Genomic DNA, 20,431 nt, shown 5'->3' with positions numbered 1-20,431 from the left:
AGCAGGGTAAAATCCCTAACTGCTTACAGCCGCCACTGCTCCAGGTCTCTTTTCCACCACGCCGCCGCCGCTGCTTGCCTTCAGATCGAAGAGGACTCCCCCTCGTCGGGAGAGTAGAAGCCAGCACCGCCGACCGCCATGTTCAGGACCTCCGCGCTCGGGAGGCCAAGATCCGCTGGGTTCCAGGCACCTGTGCGACGAACACCGGGACGCTGGTCCATTGCCGCCGTCTTGCGGCCTAGGAGGCGCCGGAGTGTCGGAGTCGGCAGCGTCTCCGCCGGAGGAGGGTCTGGGAGTGCCTGCGCTTTCATGCGGGCAGCGGCTTCCGCACGCGTCGCAGGCGGAGTGGCCGGTGCTGCTGCGAGAGGAGGTGCGGAGGGCCCGGCGAAGTCCATGACGTAGTATGGTGGGACGCCGGTCCTTGCCGCACGCGTGCCTCCTGGGTTGATGAGGTAGCCGATGCCGGGGCCGGTCACCACTTCCTCTTCTTCGACCTTCACAGCGTCGAGCGCAGGGGCAGCCTGCGTGGCGAGGTACCACGGATGGAGCGGGGTCGCCACTGGAGTCGTCGGAGTGACCGGTGTGGGCGACGGCAGCGAGTAGTTGTACTCCAGTGTGTGCGGCATCAAGGCGAACTCCTTGCAGAAGTCGCACCAGTAGCGCGGTGGCGCTGGTGCCGGCGACATTGGCTCCATGGGGATGTACGCGGGCGCGGCGACGGGCTCAGCACCAACTTCTTCGACGAGCGGCGCCGGGGCCTCAACGACTGGTGGCGCCGGACCTTCAACCGCTGGTGGCGCCGCGTTGCTTGGGCCAGCGCCATCCACGCCGAGGCGAGGGGACGGTGGCTGGCTCTGCAGACGAAGTTCTTGCGGAGAAGCCTGGCGGACACGGCGAATTGGGCTCCAGCGACGACGAGGAACAGCATCTGCACGGATGCCACGAGCAGCGGAGTCGAAGAGGCGGCCGAAAGAACCATGGCCTCCATTGCCAGCGTTGCGACGAACACGAGGCCCAAGGCGCTCGAAGACGCTGTGACGCTGTGCATGGTGGCCGTGGTGACGGATCGGGCCACGACGTACTCCACTGATGCGACGGAGGGCGAAGAACAGACCACGAACGATGTGAGACGGTAAGTTAATCTTGGCCATGCTTACCGATGGGGGTTCAGAGACATGTAAATGCCTCTGTTGGGCGTCGTCTTTCTGTTCCTCTGTCTGTTCTCGTAGAGCAACGTGTCTGATAACGTGTTAAGAGTGAATGTAAATAAACAGTGAACAACTGCTGCTTTCATTGATCTTGTTAGATTATATACAAGTGAGAGATCACATCGTACGGACGTGACTCCTTGGTGTTTGAGTACAGGAAGAGCAACTGCTCTTGGCCAAAGGACATGCCCCTTCGGATGGCATGCTAACTGCTAGGCTAACTGCTAATCCTATCACCAGATGAGATCACCGATTAGATGATGAAGAGGTGTCTCTTCAGAGGAGACATCGTTTCACAACAGCATGTTCATGGACCAAGGTGGCACAGGTCGACAAGTCCAGGGGGCACTTTTTCGCGTTTGCAAATTCATGAACCAAAGTGGCACAGGCGGACAAGTTCAGGAGTCACTTTTTCGGGTTTGCAAGTTCATGGACCAAAGTGACACAGGCTGACAAGTTAAAGAACCGCCAGTGTATTTTACTCTAACAAATATTATCCAATCATAGACTAACTATGCTCAAAAGATTCGTCTCACAAATTACAAATAAACTGTGTAATTAGTTATTTCTTTTCTCTATATTTAATACTCTATGCATATACCGTAATATTCGACGTGACAGGAAATTAAAAAATTTTACAACATTTTTTAGAAACTAAACAGGCCCTGCTCATTGTCAAAAAAAAAAAACGTGCTCATGAATGCGAGGCATGTTAAATTGGCTGATGGGCTCTGATGATATCGCAGCCCATGTTCCATCCATTCAGAAAGTACATAATCGGCTCGTAGCCTTGTACAGAACAAGTGATTGAAGCCGCATTGTCAAATGCAGACTAGTTACAACTTACGGTTACTCCCTTCGTCCCAAAATAAGTGTCGTTTGCACTTTTTGAGAAATAATTTTTAACTAAATATATAGTAAAAAATATTAATATTTATAGTACATAATTAGTACTATTATTGGCAAGATCTTTAAGTCTATTTTTAACAAATTTATTTAAAAATACAAATATTGCACGCATTTTTCTATAAATCGAGTCAAACTTCTAGCACAAAATCATAAAACGACACTCTTTTTTTAGGACGGAGTGAGTACATCATGTAAACAGCAACAAGATATCCCTCTGAAAGTACAACTATTTAGGCCACGTTTGATTCACGATGGTAAAATTTAACTCCCCTTATATCGAATATTTGAACACATACATAGATTATTAAATATAGACTATTTAAAAATTAAAAACACAACTAGAGAATAATTTATAAGATGAATCTTTTAAATCTAATTAATCCATGATTAAACATTAATTATCAAATAAGACGAAAATAAGTACAATGCCCTCTGAAAGTCTAACTCGAGATCTGAAGCTACTGACAGTAGCACACTCTCTGATCGCACTCTTGAGGACAATGTAACATCTGGATCCTTAAAACCAACTTAGGGCATCTTCGCTTCCTCCGGAATGAGCCCCAGGAAAAATTCCGACTGGAATTGTTAGTTAATTTTACAGAATTTTTCATTAGCCGAAACAATTCCCGGTGCCATCCTGCCCTAAACGAACGGGCCCTTAACATAGATCACGGGACTCTAGGTATACAATTTAGCACAGCAAAATGAATATTGAACCCTAGATCACAAATTTTAATAACAAGCATATCTTCAGCACAGTCAAGAAATTAAGCACCCAATTTTCTTCATCTTCCAAATTATCATTCCTGTCCTCTCGCCACAATCTTGTACTTGCCTGTCACTTGTTGCTGCAACAACAGAAACACAAACGGAGACAGAAAAAAAAATTGCGTCACGATGCTAAATGTCAGCAAACTAATTAGTAAATGTCGTTATTGTTTTTACCTTCTCCCATAGCTCGGTGTGCTCTCTGCAGAAGCCGGCGACGATGGCGCCGCCCTTTCCCTCCTGGTACTCGATGCAGAGGCCGGCGCCGAGGCCGCACGAGACATGGAAGCCGAGGCCACACTTGGGCTGGGCGCACTCGAGGGCGCACCCTTTGTTGCCCTCGCAGATGTAGCAAGCCTTGGCGAACCGGGGGGCGGGGACGCGGGAGCAGTCGATGCCGTCGCGGCCGTCGGGGTCCCGGAAGAACACCTCCGGCACGAGCAGCGCGCACGAGATGTGCGCCCACTTCCCATCCGTCGTGCGCTTCATCGCGCCGCCGCTGGACGGGCAGAGGCAGCAGCTCCGGCGGCGCACCGCCGGCTTGTTCTTCTTGGCGATGCAGAGCGAGCAGAACCAGTCGCCGTCGGGGATGGCCTGCGCGAGCGGGTTGCCGTAGCAGGACGCGTGCACCATCAGGTCGCACCCGTCGCAGAACACGATGGGGTCCGACGGGTCGCCGTCGGTGCTCGCGCACACGGCGCAGAGCACGCCATCGTCGTCCTCCACCTCCACGGGCTCTCCCTCTCGCTCTTGCGCCACCTCGTCAGACCCATTCCTCGGCTCTTTTTTGACTGATGTTATCTTCGCACCAGCCGCTTCGTCGGATTTCTTGCGCACTTCAACCACGACTTCAGACTGCTCGCCGTCGACGATCTTGCAGGGTTGTTTCTCCAGACCTTTACCTTTACGGGGTGAACTTGCTTTGCTTAGTTTCATGGGCACCTGCTCCTTGATTCCCTTATGATTGATGGGCTTCTCAGGTTTCTTGAACTCTTCGCCTCTCGCGCGTTCTTCAGTGCCACTCGCCACTCTAGAATTGATGGCGCCGCCGCCGGCGTGCTTACTGGATCCTTGAGGCCTGGCTTCTTTGGCGTTGACTACTCGAGCACCATCTGACTGCACGGGTGGAGGCGGCATCACGCGCTTGTTGACGGGCAGGCAAACCGGGGCGGAACGCGCGGCGTCCTCGCGCCGAGCCGGCGAGTGGGGGCGCTTGTTAGCCGAGGCGCAGGCCGAAGCAACCGTATCCACCGGCGGCGCGGCGCAAGCGCGCCTGCCGGGTGGTAGGCACGCCGGAACAGAACCGGCGGCGTCGCCCCGAGGCGCTGGCGCATGGACGCGCTTCTTGGCCGAGGCGACCGCACCCGGCGGCGGCGGCGGCGGCGGACCGCACGGGCGCTTCTTGGCCGGAACGCACGCCGGCACGGCCGCATCTGCCGGCGCTGCGTAGGCGCGCTTCTTGGCGGGGAGGCACGCAGGCGCCGCGTCCTCCGGCGGCGGCGCGGCCAGGATGGCTCGTTTCTTCGCCGGGAGGCAGAACGGGGCGTCCGCCACCTGCACCCGCGGCGCCACGATGGCTCTCTTCTTCACCGGGAGGCAGAGAGCAATAGGTGCCTCCTCCGGCGGCTGCGGCGGCGGCAACACGCGCTTCTTGGCCGGCAGCAGCACGCTAGGAGTCGATCCGAGGTGGGAGCCGACGTACCTGAACCGCTTCGATGGCGGCAGGTCGCGAACGCTGCCGCTCGCAATGCCGTTCTTGGCGATCTCCATGTACGACCGGCGGGCGGCGAGACGGATGAGCTCAAAGATTGGGCAGTAAGCGAGAGGAGGAGAAGACTTTTCTGGGCGCGGGAATTCCGAGCGGAGGGAAGTACGGGGGTTTAAAGATCGCGGGAGCTCGAAAGATTTTCGGGGTTGGGTGTTGAACGGCCAGAACCAGAGGGGGAGAGCGCGGCGCGCGGCGGAGGAATCTGAGAAACATTTTGGCTCGGTGGGAAGTTGAAATGGGAGGGGAGGCGACGGCGTCTCTCAATTTGGGTTTGAAATTTCGAGATGGGAGGAGTGTTTCTGCCGCGGGGCATCGGCGGACTACGGTTTTCGCGGAAAAATTTTTGTTTTCGTTTGGGAAGGGAAGAAGCATGTGGCGGCGCGGCGGCGAAGTGGCGCCAACCAGTGGCCCCCGCGCGCGCCAGATTGGGGAATTGCGAATCCAGCAGGCGCAGTTAATTGGGCCCGATTACTCCAAAGAAAAAATAAGTCTTGGGCTTTTCTATGGGCCGGCAACCCACGTACAGTAACGCGTGTTATGAGATGGAATTTCTCAACAAAAAAAACTCTGATATGGAATCCAGGGACTCCTCTTTCGCAGATTTCTGTGTTCGTTCCCCTGTGGTTGTGGTTAAATTAATTTTAGTCCACCATTGTTTGTTGAATCTTAGTCCGTGGTCGTTGTTAGGGCCTTGTTTAGATCCGAAAAATGTTTTTGGATTTAATTATTATCTAACTATATAGACTAACTAGACTTAAAAAATTCAGCTTACAAATTATAGATGAATTGTGCAATTAGTTATTTTTTATCTATATTTAATGCTCCATAAATATGTCATAAGATTCGATGTGACGGAGAATTTTAAAAAGTTTTAGATTTTTAGGGTGAACGCCTAAGTCTTGTAGAGCAGACCAAAGTTTCCACCAGCCTCCGGAGTTGTTTCGAGTATGTATAGTTCGCCATGAGATGACCCCTGCCAGCATAGCGTGCAAATTTGGGTTTCTCTAGCCTTCCCGCCTCAGAATAGGAGTCATGCGGGTTGGTTCCATGTTTAGGGGGTGTTTAGTTCAAAAAAAATGCACAATACAAAATACCAAATATTTTGAAATGGTGGAATGCAAAATGCTAAAATTTTCAGAGTTCTATCCAAAATACAGAATTTATTGCCCTTATAAAAGCCTCTTGAGGCTCTTTTTTTTTGGAGTGGGGGGTGGGGGGGTTACCTCTTGAGGTCAAAATCCAAAATGAAAAATAACTACCTTTTTGTCAAAAAAAAATTTGCATGGTGTTTAATTCTATTTTGCAAAATGATAGACCAAAACCTTTTCTTTTTTTTTTGGAAAATAAGGGAAACTAAACACCCCTTTAGTTTCCTAATCTGGCCCGATCAAAATCAGCAAAGGAGCCAATGAAACGTGCATTGTATGCTGGCTTCGCCAAGCACATGCCAAGTGATGTCTCTAGTAATAATTCAGTGAACTGGTGTAGTCCTCGCATCCAGAGCCGATGTTGCAGAATGAGACCATAGGCAATCGGCGGCGGCCTTACCGTTAGCTCCGGCTACGTTGGCACCTCGGACCGGTGCCGGCAGCACTATCCTGACTCCTGAGTCATCGCCGGCCACCAACGGCCGATGACTATTAGTGGCTGTGATTATCGCGCAGAGAATAATCATGATAAATCAGTTTTTTTAGTACTACATTAAAGGAAAAAACAGATTCAACCAAAACAAAAATAAAATGGTCCAATGGTTTCCTAGCCAAGCTGGAGGCTATGTATGTGTGATGTATATTTACAGTCAAATGAACATACTAGCTGGCAAGGGTCGTGCCCATGAATTCTGAATGAATATGAATTGCTGTTACAGCATCAACATGTTACTCACCAAAAAATTGTTACTGCAAGTCAAACTCCAGGATAGCTAGCTCCTGTTTGATTTTATCCCTCTCGGTCTCACTCACCAGCATTAGCCGAGGCTAGCATAACGTTAACATTTTTATAAATTACAATCACTCTAGTTCACCTGCCTTCACCTCGAATTCTTCCCTGGTTGAAAGTATCTTTACGCGAACCATGCCTCGCTCCCACTCAGAATTTCCAACCAAAATCAGCCTGCTAGCGTTGATCCTCTCCGCATGCTTAAATACCCTAGTAGTAGCAAAAACAGATATTTCAGTCACGGCGATAAAAGAAAGGTAAACAAATGGCAGGCATACCATTTGAGACGTTTGTCTTCTACAAGGTCAACAGATCGGCCTTTCTTCCTCAGAGAGGCAGCAATACTGGATGCTGGCCCTTCAAGTTCTTCGTCCAAAGGGAAGACAATGTCGTCAATTTGGCGTGACATATCAGGCAAGAGACCCTTTTCCTTCAGCAGCTGTTAGAACGCAAATTACAACGTAATCAGAGCCACTCCATTGAAGCAATACCATAAACTCAAAATGATGAATTTTCAGCAGCTGTTGAAACGCAAATCACACCCAAATCAATGCCACTCCCTTGAAGCTGTATCACAGATTCAAAATGATGTATAAACTGCAATAATACTTTTCAAGAGCTTCATGCTATCAAGTACTCCCTCTGTTCCAAATTATGTCGCTTTGACTTTTTGGAACATAGAAATTGCTATGTATCTAGACATATGTTATACCTAGATGCCATAGCAAAATAGATGTATCAAAAAAGTCAAAGCAACTAATAATTTGTAACAGAGGGAGTACTAGACTTTTATTTCTGCACTCCACATTGCATGAATTAGCACACGCATAGCACTTGTGATGCTTAGTGTATTGAATTGGTTATGTTTTAGGTACATAATAACAGATGTTGCCCTTATCTGCATTAAACATCAATCTAAAACTGAACTTATTCTTACACCAACCAGATTGTTTAATTCTATCAATAAAAAACCAGAGATAAGATAAAACATGCCATACTTCCACTATAACAGCATCTCCAAATCCAAAGCCACAAGCCGGTATATCTTCACTTCCAAATGTTGAAAGCAATCTATCATACCTTCCACCACCACAAATTGCTCTTAGTTTTCCTTCTCTATCAAATGCCTACAAAAGTGTTAAGAGTTTCAAAAACAGGAGCTGGTGGCATGAAAAAAGGTAATGTAGAATAAATTTGTTGGGAAAAAGGAAAAATGAAGGAATGTCAGATCAACACAACATTGGAAAAAAATCCAAATAAACTCTATCAGAACAAAATATGTTATCTAATCAGGCAAAAATATTAACCTGCCAATCTGCATGGACTATAGTAGCTTAAGCTCTCACAATGATTCAAAGAACAGATTTCACAAAAATTGACTTTAGAAACACTGCAGAAATATCTTTTCTCGAATACGTAGGAGAGCTGTGTGATATTAAGAAGAAAAAAGGGGTTAGGAACCTTACAAGTTCAAAGTTCACACACCCAAACCATCCAAATGCTACAGAAATATTATTTGTAAATAAAATAGAGATTATTGTCTGAAAATGAATAATATCTTTTAAAATAAGCTTTCATGTGCAGTTTGACAACATGGCCCCTTATCTGCTTGTTAGTGGTCCTACTGTTGACATAAGAAAGAGATGAGCTGAAAACAACCTCAAATACAATTCCTGTGTAGTATGCAAGGCCACGGACCACTGATGCATCAAAACAAATCCAATCAGCATAACCATACTGCTCCGCAAAGGAGAAGAGTTTCTTCAAGTCAGCAACAGCTTCAACATCAGAGCCTACCACCTCTGCATAAGTATATCAAGATTAAACAAGAACCTTTGCCAAAAGGTCCTGAAGATTAAAAAACAAACACATATATGGATAAAGAAAGCCAAGGTTATCAGCTTAACAATAAATAAAGCAAAAAGGCTAGTCTTTTAGGTAAATACATTTTCCAATGTAGAAACATTACCTCATATAATATTCAAGTAAAGGTATATGATATGGAGCATGCATAATAAGCCAACAACAAAAGGTTAAGAGAAAACCTTCAAGTTTGGACAATGACTTGAGCGAAAGCACATCAATGATACCCTGGACAGCTTCAGATGACAGCCCAGTAGAAATAAGTTCCTTCTCAATTTCTTCCCTAGTCATTTTACCCAACTGCATAATGCTTATGTTAGAATGCAAGACAGTCATTACACCAACAAAAGTCTACCAATAAATAATTACATCAATGCATTGGTATTTGGCTTATCACAAACAGTCAGATATAAGATATGAAAAGCAAGACAGTGATATGTTCCAGAGACTTGGCGGTTTTGGAGGGGCGCTCTCTGTACTAGAGATAAGAGTCGAGGTGGTTCAAGATTTGTTCCATTACCCCAAAAAAAAAAAGGGGGGGGGGGGGCTCTAGTATATAAATGAAATATAAAAATCTGGAGAAGATATACAAACCGTCTTATTTCTATTGCAGTTCAATGTTATAAATTACCACAACTTGTCAGCTCCCAATGCTACAAATAGAGTATAATTGGCAAGCAGATAACAACCCAAAGCTACAGAGTACAACAGGCAAGGAAATAATATGGTACAACAATCAGCAATGAACAGATGGTAAGTCAATAGCAGAATTTGGGCATACTTTATCGACAATGACACAAACTTCAGTGAATAAATGTTCTGGGATGGAGTACATGTTCAACACAGCCTGAAGAACCTGCAAAAAGCAAATGACAGCCAAGCAAGAAATCAGAGAAAATGCATGCACTAGCATGTAATCAAGACATTATAATGTATTCAGGTGTCAGCAGCTACATCGTTTTTAGGTAATCCAATTCCCAGAGTTCCTGTCTCCTTATGAAATAGGTAATAAGGAATAAAAAAAGACATCTGCTACCATGAAGCAACATGATTATGTACCAGACCAATTTGGTCATAATAGTTTAAGGCCCTGTTTAGATTTGAAATTTTTTGGCCAAAGTGGTAAAAAATTTTGTGGTTAGAACACGCGAAAAATTTTAGGTGTTTAGTTTGACAAATTTTTTTCTGACACAACTTGGGCTGCATGTATTTGCAGTTGTCATTGGTGGACTTCCATGAGAGTGCGTGCACAGTTGCAGCCCAAAATTTTTGCCCCAAAATTTTTTGGCCCCGTTTAGTTCCTAGGCCCCAAATCCACAGATTTTTTTCTCTTTGGGCCAAAAAATTTCAAATCTAAACAGGCCCTAAGAGTCCGTTACTAATACGTACCAATACAGCTTTAACAAATTACTTTTGAATACATACGTCCGAGACAAAAGCACCAAAAACATGAAGGGGAAATATTAAGTTAAATGTGAACTAAACATGGAAACTTGAGCATGAAAGGTTACCTTACGGCTGGACACCCTGATCCCCACATCTGAAGATGTAATTCCAAGATGTTGAAATAAGAGAACAATAGCATTAAGAAGCTCAGCCTCAGCCTGACTCAATCAATGAGATGGCAATGCCGAATCAGTTCAAAAGTATACAAGCACAGCAGCAACCAGAATCAGTAAAGGAGAAGGGTGGTACCCGAACTTTAGGCACACCAAATATATCCATATTCCATTGGTAATGTTCCCGCCTTCTTCCTCTGGTCATGCGCTCATATCGCCAGCATTGTCCTATAGTAAACCATTTCAGTGGAAGGGAGACTGATTTTCTAGACAGAAGAAGAGTAGGTGAAAATCACATTCTGATGGAGGCACGAATAGACACTAGAATACTATATAGGTATCACGGATTATTAGAAGTAAAATTAGCAAAGGCATACATACCCTTGCTTTATGACTAGGCGCGCGAGGGAAGGGGTGATTTCGGGCCTGAGAACGACACGGCGACCCCCTTTATCCTCAAAGTTGTAGAGCTGCGGTGCAGATTCAAAAGCAAAGTTATAAATGACTCCAATTCAGAAACTAAGAAAGGGCTCATCTCACTGAATAATGATGAAGATGACGAGAAGACTCGAGGGAGACCTGCTGCGTAATCTCTTCCCCTGCCTTCCGGATGAAGAGAGCCTCCGACTCTAGGACGGGGAAGTCCACCTCCTCGAAGGCCATGAGGCGGGAGACTTCCCTGAATTGGTCGAAGAGCCAGGTGCGGAGCCGCATGTCCTCCGGCGGGAAGTCCCTAGTTCCGCGCGGAGGGTTGACGTCGACGACGCCATCAGCATCACCGTTCGTCGAGGCGGCGTCGCCGTGGGTCAGCGTCGACGAGGATGCGGCGGAGGAGAAGAGACGGCAGCGGCTGTGGATGTGGCGGCGCGAGAAGGAGCCTCCGAGGCAGGTGGGGCTGAGGGGCAAGCGCGGGCGGAGGAGGAGGAGGTGGCGAAGCGACGGCGGCGACGACCACGCCGCCATCGATTCGACTGGCCACTGGCAGATTGGAAGCAAATCTAATCAGCGCGGCAGCAGGGTGGCTCGGGTTTGCGGCGCGGGCGGGAGACTCGGCAGGCCGGCGGTCCGGGGCTCCGGGCGGTAGCTCGGTCAGGTGGCGCCCGAGACGCAAGCAGCGGAGCGAGCCTTGGAGTGGATAAACATAAATTTAGATGAAATCAAACTTTTTATGACAAATTCTTAGATTTATAGCACCAACGTATGGAGTACAAAGAAAACAATATTAATGTTGTATCTCCAAGTAAGTTTTTTGTTACAAAAGTGATTTCTACTATCTGTATAATAATGTTTATTTCATATTATTAATATTAGTACTTTTGTGTGTATACTTTGGTCAAGTCTAAAAAGTTTGACTTCACAAAATTTAAATGTATATTTATTTTATGATGAAGAGAGTAATACGTAGGCCTAGTTGCCCTGTACTCTTTTTGTCTTTGTTTTCTCCTTTGCCCTGTAAAAGTATTCTTTCATTCAATTAAAATACAAAAAAAATCGATAGGGGATTCCCCTGTCGTTCCTTCGTTCCAATAAAAAATGTAATTCCCCTATTCTCTTTTTCATTAGTTTGCCACAGGCCATACCCCCATACGCCATTGACATCGAGACAGGATGTAGCTCAAATCGGATTTTCCATACTTTTATATTTTTTTGGGCCCATTCAGCAATAACTAATGGTTTCTACACTGGTAAGCTAGCGGATGCATTGTTCCATATCTAATAAGTCATGCTAAAAAGTATGAAAAAAATGCAATTTAAGTTACATCATGCGTCCTGACATATTTCATACTCTTTTTTCTTATTGTTCCTAACATGCACTCAAGAATAACAATATTTTACTGCATGTATATTTTTGTATGATGTAAATAATTAATTAAACTTAAAAAAACTGTGCCCCTTGCAAATTTTGGTTGCACGAGCAAGGATATATATTTTTGTTAGGTTGTCATTTGTTCATGTAGCATAGGTTTCTGTTACTTAGGCTTAAGAAAAACTAATTCTATAATATTTTTATAATGCAGCGGTCATGTTCTTAATAGCGTGTCGTGAGAGATAATAGCTATGTAGTGTCCAAAATCCAAATCTTACCATTTCATACTAACAATCTTATCTGCCACCAATGGTGCATGGTATTTTTATTTTGTTGATTTGTGGACAACAGCAGGTTGGTTTTGAAACTGAGTTCGTTTGCATTTTGTTATTTACATCCTGAGTTTGTCTGTCATGTTATCGGGCAGCGGGGAAATAGCGGGGTTATCAGGCACCATGGCAAGTAGAGTTAGAAAGAAAAATTTTCTTTTCATTGCCGCATTATCAAGCAGTGGGGGGACAACCCTAGCCTATGAGTGATAATGGGCATGTAGTTCATGCTTCTGTGATAATTCCTAACAAGAATAGGGCCTCCTATTTACTCCTGTTTATTTTAAAATAAAAGAAGTACCTAATTGCATTTGGTTTTCCTTTTTTAGGTTGAGTACTAAACGTAACAATATTTATGGTCTAACCCGCGCGAGCGCACCACTATTACTATATAAGTACTTGATTTATCTATTTACATGGAACATTCGCTTTCATGTGTTTACATTTAGTTTGAACTTTCTGTTCTTTTATTTTTTTTAGTCATCCATCTATTTACAATTATGTAATAACAATATCCATGGTGCCAACCTGTGTGCATGTGTTGTTTCCTGCAAAAACTGTATGTAGCCTGAGCATATGCCATTGCTGATGATGTGGTCAGGTGCCTCACGAAAGCTATTTGTACATAGAATTGTTTTATCTATTTTTATACAACACTATTATTTTATGTAGCATGTTGTTACATTTACGTCAGCAAGAGTGTTTATATATTTTCTAAAACTTTCTATATAGAGTCAATTTGGCAGAGTATATTATCTCAGGTACCATTAGGTTATAAAAAATGATATGCTTTCTTGCGGTTGCTTTTCATGTGATCCTAGCAAATTTAACTTAACTAAATCAGTCTTCATCTATTGTTGGGGTGATGTGTGATGACTAATGCCACAATGACTTTTTGTGATCCTACCCTGTGCTCCTGGAGGTAATGGTCCTTTCCATTAATTTTGTTGTGTTTCATAGGTCAGTTCTCTGCTATCTCCTACTGCAATAGACCTTTCTCCGATATATGCCACAATAACTTTGTTTATGCATGAGATACAAAATGTTCCATAGGCAAGTAAACCACCTAAACAACTGCTTCCTTTGAGAGATCATGATCCTCTGTTTATGCAAGGAGTAGAACACATGGGTGTAGGGCAGTGAAATATGATTAATAGTGAGCAAGTGCAATGTTCAGAAGCCATAAATATTCACAAGTTGATTGAACTATGTAGTCATACAAGTTTTAGTTAGATTGCAAATTATTTCTCTGATTTTTTCCCCTTAATTATAAGTGATGTTGGTTCGCTCCTGCCTATGACTATAGCACATTAGCATAATTGCTTCTTTCTGGATCACTTTTGACTTAGTAACAATATCCTAGAACCATGTACTAAGGTAGCCACTCATTTCTATGTGCAATATTACCGTTCAACACTTTCTCTAAAAATAGATTTACAGCCTTGTTTGTTTGTCACCAGTGAGGTTACCATGTTCGTGGGAGACACCTTTGGGGAAAACATGTATATCACCCTGACTGCAAGTAAATTGATGTGTTGTTTTAAACACCTCTTGGTGTTTGACATTCACGTCCTAGTTTGTTGCTGTATCAACCATTCCTTTTTGTTGTAGTATATCGTAATTAGCACATTTTCTCTCATGCTACTGATTTGAGGCTAAACCTAAACATGAGAGAGAGAAGAGAAGAGATTATCTTTGTGCCTTGTTGTAATCTTTTAAAATTATTACTGTTATTTGATTGTAGGTGCCTTGTTTCCAGCTTAGAGAAAACAGTTGGACGCTGAATGCTTATATGGATGGGAAATGAGATGTTAGATTTGAAATGCCATGAGAATCCACTTTTCAGGAGTGTTTGTGTAGGGTCTTAGTAGCGTCATTTATATTATATTAGGCTACTTATTTTGAATTGCACTGCAAACTACTGATAGCATTAATCTATTTTTATGGGTATGTCCAAACCGAAAACTATTTGGTCGCTTTTCATTATGCATGTAGTATAGAACCAAGAACTATTTGTCAGATTTGGAAGTGTACAGTATGTTGGCTTATTGCATCAGCTATTGAACATATTTTCTAAACCTTTTTCAATACAAAGATTCAACATATATTTTTACCCGTGTATTTTTACGACATGCGCGCGAGGGCGCGCACAATCTACTAGTTGAAACTACACTTGTGTTTCCTCTCTCCTTACCTCTCCGTCATGGATTTTTATATTTGTGTTAAGCGATAAATACTTAAGATAAAATCTGGATTTTTAAGGTTGTCGGCATCACATGCAAATTATATATCTATATCTATATCTATATCTATATCTATAGATATATCTATATCTAATATCCTTAAGATATCCATTTCAAGAGCCCACTATCTATGACTATAGCTCACTAACTTGTAGAATTATGACATACACATGAACGAGATACATCATTGATACATGTATTTAGTTGTCCACATTATCATATTGCACCATACACTAACATTATTTTATGACACTTTATCCATTCATATAATTCGGTACCTTCTCTAATTCGGTACCAGAGAAAGCTGGTACCATTTGGTTCTTGGAAAAACTCGGTACCGAGGTATTTCGGTTTCGGTACTTTCGGTTCGGTATCGGTAAATACCGAAAGTACCGAACAACATGTAATATCAGGTTGAGTAGTAAATTTTGATAGAAATTTTACATGAATCCATATAGAATAATAGTGTCAAATTAAACAAATAGAAAGCCACAAATACATAATATATAGTTGTCCACAAATACATAATATATAGTTGTCCACAACATAATATATAGCTATTACATGGGCTGCTGGCAGACTAATTCGGTACTGTTCGGTAATTTCAGTTTACCGAGGCCTAGTACCGAAAGTACCTCGGTAAATTCGGTACCTGGGAACCTGGTATCGACAGGAATCGGTATTTTTCGGTTCGGTTCTCGGTATTTTTCGGTTCGGTTTGATTTTCGGTATTTCGTGACTAGGGTTAATTATTACCTATTTTATTCTAAATTTTATGAACCAAAAAATTAAATTGACTTATAATTTGTAATTATTAGAGTAAAATGTAATCTAATCTGATTTCGAATCATCAGTGATTCTCGAGCAACGCACGTGATAATCTTTTTTATTATACAGTATCTAGTATATATATTAAAAAACTCCCCTCTACATGGTCAAAAACTTGGTAGCGATTTTTTTCTGAGACCTGTTTACTTTCACCTCAAAACATAAAGTTTTTCAAAATCTCCCCATCACATCAAATCTTTAAACATATGCATAGAGTATTAAATATAGACAAAAATAAAAATCAATTGCACACTTTGGTCAGAATTGCGAGACGAATCTTTTGAGCCTAGTTAGTCCATAATTGGACAATAATTACCACAAACAAACGAAAGTGCTATAGTGTCGTGAAATTTTTTTTTTTGACGAACTAAACACAGCCTTAAAAAGATGCAAAACCTGCACGTCAAAAGAAAAAAAAGAAACAACCGTGGATCACACGGCGGACAAGACTCCTGTACATAGTACTTTTCAAAGTCACTCCGGGGCCCACCCCCACTTCTAAAAGACTATCGGACCTTGTTTAGCTAGACTCTAAATTAATAACTATTTAAGATTCATCGTCCCATTAAATATTGCTATATATATATTATTAATTAAATATAGATAAAAAATAATTATTAAATATATTTTATAAGGTATTTTTTAAATCTAATTAGTTTATAATTAGATAATAATTGTTAAATATAATCCGAAGTGATGCAAATAAAAAAACAAGACCTCAGCCTCTCTCACTCTCCCTATATAATATAAAGAAAATAAAAAAATCCTAGTCTCTCTTCGTGCCATCCGCCGTTGGGCCTACGGCCTTCGGCGTCCCCAATAAGGCATAGCTCCGGCCTCCGGGAATCCCCATCAACCTCCACTTCCTCCTCCACTCCCCGGCCCCGGCCACGGCCACTGATCGCGGCGGTGAGGTGAGGTCCGATTGCGTTCCCATCCCCTTCCCTCTCCCTTCTCTGGGTGTTGTTCGGACGGTTTGATCCGTCAGTTTCGGGTTTTTATTGACTTTGGGGTCTCGATTTCGCTTGGGGTTTAGGGTTCTTGGTGACCAGCGGTTCGATCTGATGTCTCGGGGTTGGGTGTCGGAGGACGCGATGTGTGGATTTGGGGGTTGTGTAGGGTTTGGAGTGGGGGATTCTAGACGTTCGTGACTCGTGAGGGCTGGTGTGACTATGCTGTCGTTCTAGTCTTTTCGATGCATGGGTTTGCGATCAGCAAAGTTTGAATACGGAGTACTTTCTTAGCTGTACCTGTAAGAACGGGATGTACGAGTATGTATTGATCTGTAGCGATGCTTCTAGTTGGTCACCCCGTGAACATTCCATTGGGTCGGAGTGATTTGTTCATAGGTCAGTAAGAATCTAACAAAAAGAAAAACAAAAAAAACCTAATGGGGTTTAGAAGCTTGCAAAAATATATAGATATAAATATGAGTATAGATATCTTATAATCTTAAACCCCATTAGTAGCTTGAAAAATATATAGATATGGGCATTACAAAATAATAATATAATAATGAAAAAATAAAAAAACGAGGACCAGCAGCTTACCAACATCATTATAGGTACTGTTCCTGAAATTGGCTGCTTGGGTGTCTGCCAAATTGCTGCTTTGACTGCTTAGGTGGCCACCAAGCTTGCCTGATCTCAGCGATCGGGTGCTAACCACCAGCCAACACCCAGTTGCCTACCTATTCCCTTGTGCTTGTTACAAAACTCTTTACAGGGAATTATCATGTTTAGCAATTTGTTCATTCTTCATATTATTCACTTCTTATCCAAATGATGATTGAAGTGGTACCTATCTCCTGTAACCTTTTGTGGTTCAGTTTATGCTCCTTCTGCAATTTTCATCCTGTACAGTTTAGAATGTAATAAACTATAAAAGGATAGATTGGTAATTCAGACTGTCAATTTGCAGGGTTTTATGTACTTGCACATTACATATATGTAGGAAATAAATCGGGCGCAGACCTGATACATGTTTAACTGTTTTGGAAAAATAGACTGACTGTTTGCTATGCCAGTGACAGTTAATGTCTCTAATAGAGAAGAAAAGCCTTTACGGGCGAAATAATTTTAAATTGGTGACAGAAGTCACCATGGATTTTTGCTGAGCTAGCAATATTTATACTGAAAAGACCTCCTTGCTTCAAATTATTTGAGTGCTGAAGCGCTGAATATTGTACTCTCTCTTTTTTTTCTCATTATGACAACTGATGTTGTCACTTGTCTTATGCAGCAGAACATGCTCTTTCTACGTCTTGCTGAAGTTTTAAGTTATATTGATATTCCTGTTGTCAAGTCTGAACTCAAACCTCAGCTAACTGGTTAGTGGTGGCATGTCTGCCAAGGTGCCAAGGTACTGTTATCACATACTCCCTCCATACCTGTATTACATGTCGTTCTGGTTGATTCTTCTGATTTTGCAAAGGTTGTCGTTGAGCCTGTAAATATCTCTGCATGGACACGTTTGCCCCTGGCGCGACATGCAATTAACCACAGCCGCTCACTTCGATCGATGCAATTCGCTCGACATGCAATTAACCACAGCCACAAAACCAAGTCCCCACCAAAAATAAGTGGCTGCCAGGAATCGAACGCAGATCGCTGGAGTCACGCCTCGATACATTAACCATCTAAGCTGAAAACTTTCTTGTATAAAGTGCATCCACACCTCTATTTAATAAGGGTAAGGATGGAAAGATACCCCCTAATTAATTGCTTCTTGGTAAGCACAATCCTGTCCTAAACGTCAACTAATATGAGTATGGAGGGAGTACTTATGAGGCCACTGTCAATGTGTACACAAACTTGGTTAAATTACATATGGTTTTTCCTGTCATGAGATGTAATTCTTGTGCATTCATCTTTTTATTTTTCTAGTCTTGAGTCTACTGTTTGATTGAAACAAATGAATGATTTAAATGGGTTACCTTGCACATGCTTTTATTGTTAGTCGAACATGTTTTGGTTCAGAAGCTTGCATATGCATTATGCATGCAGCTGACACGCCCACATCTGTCCATGATGTTATATTATCTGAAGATTCATATATGGATAAATGATAGTCCAAAGCGTTGGTGACTTGGATTGTGAATTTTGTTTTGCCAATTTGACTTTAAGATCATCACTTTTTTTTTCGAAGTCAAAAATCATGCATTTTTAATTCTATTTCTTCAATCGCAACCCAGATATAAAAAAGACTGGCATGTCAAAAAATTTCTAGTTTTCCACAATATTTATATATATTTTCTGCTCTGTAGTTGTACCTATCAGAGATATGTTATGTGTGAATTCAACTCGTTTGAGTGCATTTGGATACTGAATAGTGATTACATTAATACTATTTTAAAACTATTTCGCAAACTTGTTACTAGAAGATGATGTTTTTATTATATACTGTAGTGTTGATGATCATGTTGCCTACTCAGAGTGTGATACAAGATTAATCTTTCAGGTGCTTAGGAGTTACTTCCAGTGGCATGGCGGATTGGGCCTCTATTCAAACTGATATTCTTGGCATAATAATAAAGAAGCTTCCAATCCCTGATTACATTAGATTTCGTGCTGTGTGCACATCTTGGAACAATGTCTGCAAGGATGTGTCATACCGTCCAAGGGTGGACCCATGGCTGATGCTCCCCCCAGATCAGAATCCTCTTGGTGCTCAGTTCTTTTGCATTCCTGAAAGAAAGAATCAAAGTATCCGTCTCCCTAGCACTGCCTCACTGTTTGAATCTGTCTGGGCTCCAGTTGGTTCTTCCAATGGATGGCTTATCTACTTCAGTCGAACTTATGGAACCATGCAGCTGGTTAACCCTATCAGTGGCAAACACATTCAGCTGCCCCCGTTAGGACGTAGGATCTTCTCTAAGGCCAAGCTGCTTGAAATGAATGAGAGGAACTTTATTGTTGCTGTCCTCTATGCTGATGAGAAAGGTTATAAAGTAACGCGACAAGGATCTAGCAACTGGTCGTCTGTTGAATCAAAATTCATTTTGGATGATATCATCAAGCATAGAGGTCGGCTGTACACGTGTGATATGTATGGTACAGTTGAGATGTGGGCAGAGCCACCCCATGCATGGCCAGACGAGGAAGTCACGCATCGGTGGAGGTTTCGCTGTCTTATAGAGACCCCTGCTGGTGATCTGATTAGGGTTAAGCGCCTGTGTCAGAATAAGTTTGCTGTTTGGATATTGGACAAGGGGACCTTTTCCTGGGTTGGAACCGAGAACATTGGGGATCTTGCACTGTTTGTGAGCCATTACAACTCATTCTGTTTCCCTGCCAATGACCACCCCAACCTGAAAGCGAACTGCATCTACTTCATTGACATGTACAATAACCTGTGTGCATTCAACCTTGAGCATGGGACTAAGGAACTTGTCCAAACTCTTGCTATCGGCCAAGGCCAAGGGCGCAATGACTACTACCGTCGGCCTCAGCGAGACCAGATCTTATGGTTTATCCCTTCACTGGAATAAATACTAAATGAATAGGTAATGGTGAAAGTTGCATGTCCGTTTACCCCCGAGATGGAGCTCATATAGTATTGTAGGCTCCTATGTCTCCTATGGATGGCCATTTATCCCAAGATGGAGGCCATATAGTATTCCGTATTTCCAAAGTATTGGATGTTGCACATGCAACCGCAGGTTTATGTATATGAATTTCTGAAGTATTGGACATCTTTGTAATTGTGGCTAAATCAACTGCTTTAACTATTTGCAGTGGGAGTGTATGTGAATTTGAAACTTCGTTTCAAGCTGTTTTGGGCTGTAAACTATTCTGAATTTTTAATTTTCCTATTTGAGGACTGAAAATCTAGAAAGTTACTTCCTTCATTCCTTTCATTCCAAATTGTAAGACGTTTTGGCTTTTCTATGTATTAGAGAAAAGCCAAAACGACTTGCAACTAGAAGGAAGGAATGGAGGGAGTAGCTAGTTTCAATTGCTCGAAGTACTGAAGGCTTGCATCTGCTTCTTCCCTGGCTATTGAGCAGCTGCCTAGCCTATTGTAGCAATCACATTACGCTATGATACGCTTGCTGCATGTACTCTACTCTGTACTCCTTGACGAAGTATAAGCTTTGTTCCTTGTCTCTTTGACGTAGATTTCATCACTTTCACAGTTTCACTAGTCTGCAGCAATTGTCGTTCCATCATTCACAAATACAACTGAAACGGCATATTCGTGGTACTTGCA

General features: G+C 42.9%; 3 protein-coding genes across 6 annotated transcripts; 1 reads left to right on the top strand and 2 right to left on the bottom strand.

Annotated features, from left to right (window-relative positions):
• LOC8078757 (bromodomain-containing protein 1) lies at window positions 2,482-4,916 on the bottom strand. Its single transcript, XM_002455005.2, has 2 exons — window positions 3,063-4,916; window positions 2,482-2,965 (listed from the first exon to the last, which is right to left on the bottom strand). The coding sequence occupies exons 1-2, from the start codon at window positions 4,653-4,655 to the stop codon at window positions 2,918-2,920; spliced, it is 1,641 nt and encodes a 546-aa protein (XP_002455050.1). The 5' UTR covers window positions 4,656-4,916; the 3' UTR covers window positions 2,482-2,917.
• LOC8078756 (histidine--tRNA ligase, chloroplastic/mitochondrial) lies at window positions 6,379-11,123 on the bottom strand. The gene is made up of 10 exons (XM_002455004.2): window positions 10,593-11,123; window positions 10,395-10,483; window positions 10,150-10,279; window positions 9,966-10,058; window positions 9,236-9,310; window positions 8,637-8,754; window positions 8,251-8,393; window positions 7,590-7,718; window positions 6,870-7,030; window positions 6,379-6,801 (listed from the first exon to the last, which is right to left on the bottom strand). Exons 1-10 carry the CDS (start codon window positions 10,974-10,976, stop codon window positions 6,663-6,665), a joined length of 1,461 nt encoding a protein of 486 aa, XP_002455049.1. The 5' UTR covers window positions 10,977-11,123; the 3' UTR covers window positions 6,379-6,662.
• Window positions 15,985-20,008, top strand: LOC110433825 (F-box protein At2g05970-like). 4 transcript variants are annotated; one of them, XM_021456543.1, is made up of 3 exons: window positions 15,985-16,134; window positions 17,465-17,581; window positions 18,680-20,008. In XM_021456543.1, the coding sequence occupies exons 2-3, from the start codon at window positions 17,562-17,564 to the stop codon at window positions 19,707-19,709; spliced, it is 1,050 nt and encodes a 349-aa protein (XP_021312218.1). In that variant the 5' UTR covers window positions 15,985-16,134; window positions 17,465-17,561; the 3' UTR covers window positions 19,710-20,008. The 4 variants fall into 4 exon arrangements, with proteins under 4 accessions (XP_021312218.1, XP_021312215.1, XP_021312216.1 ...); XM_021456540.1 differs by having other exon boundaries at window positions 15,986-16,134; window positions 17,462-17,581; XM_021456541.1 differs by having other exon boundaries at window positions 15,986-16,139; window positions 17,462-17,581.

The sequence above is a fragment of the Sorghum bicolor genome, chromosome 3 (assembly GCF_000003195.3).
Source record: "Sorghum bicolor cultivar BTx623 chromosome 3, Sorghum_bicolor_NCBIv3, whole genome shotgun sequence".
Classification (NCBI taxonomy): domain Eukaryota; kingdom Viridiplantae; phylum Streptophyta; class Magnoliopsida; order Poales; family Poaceae; genus Sorghum; species Sorghum bicolor.
Note: the sequence above shows the minus strand (reverse complement) of the source record. Positions and strands in the feature narration are given on the sequence as shown.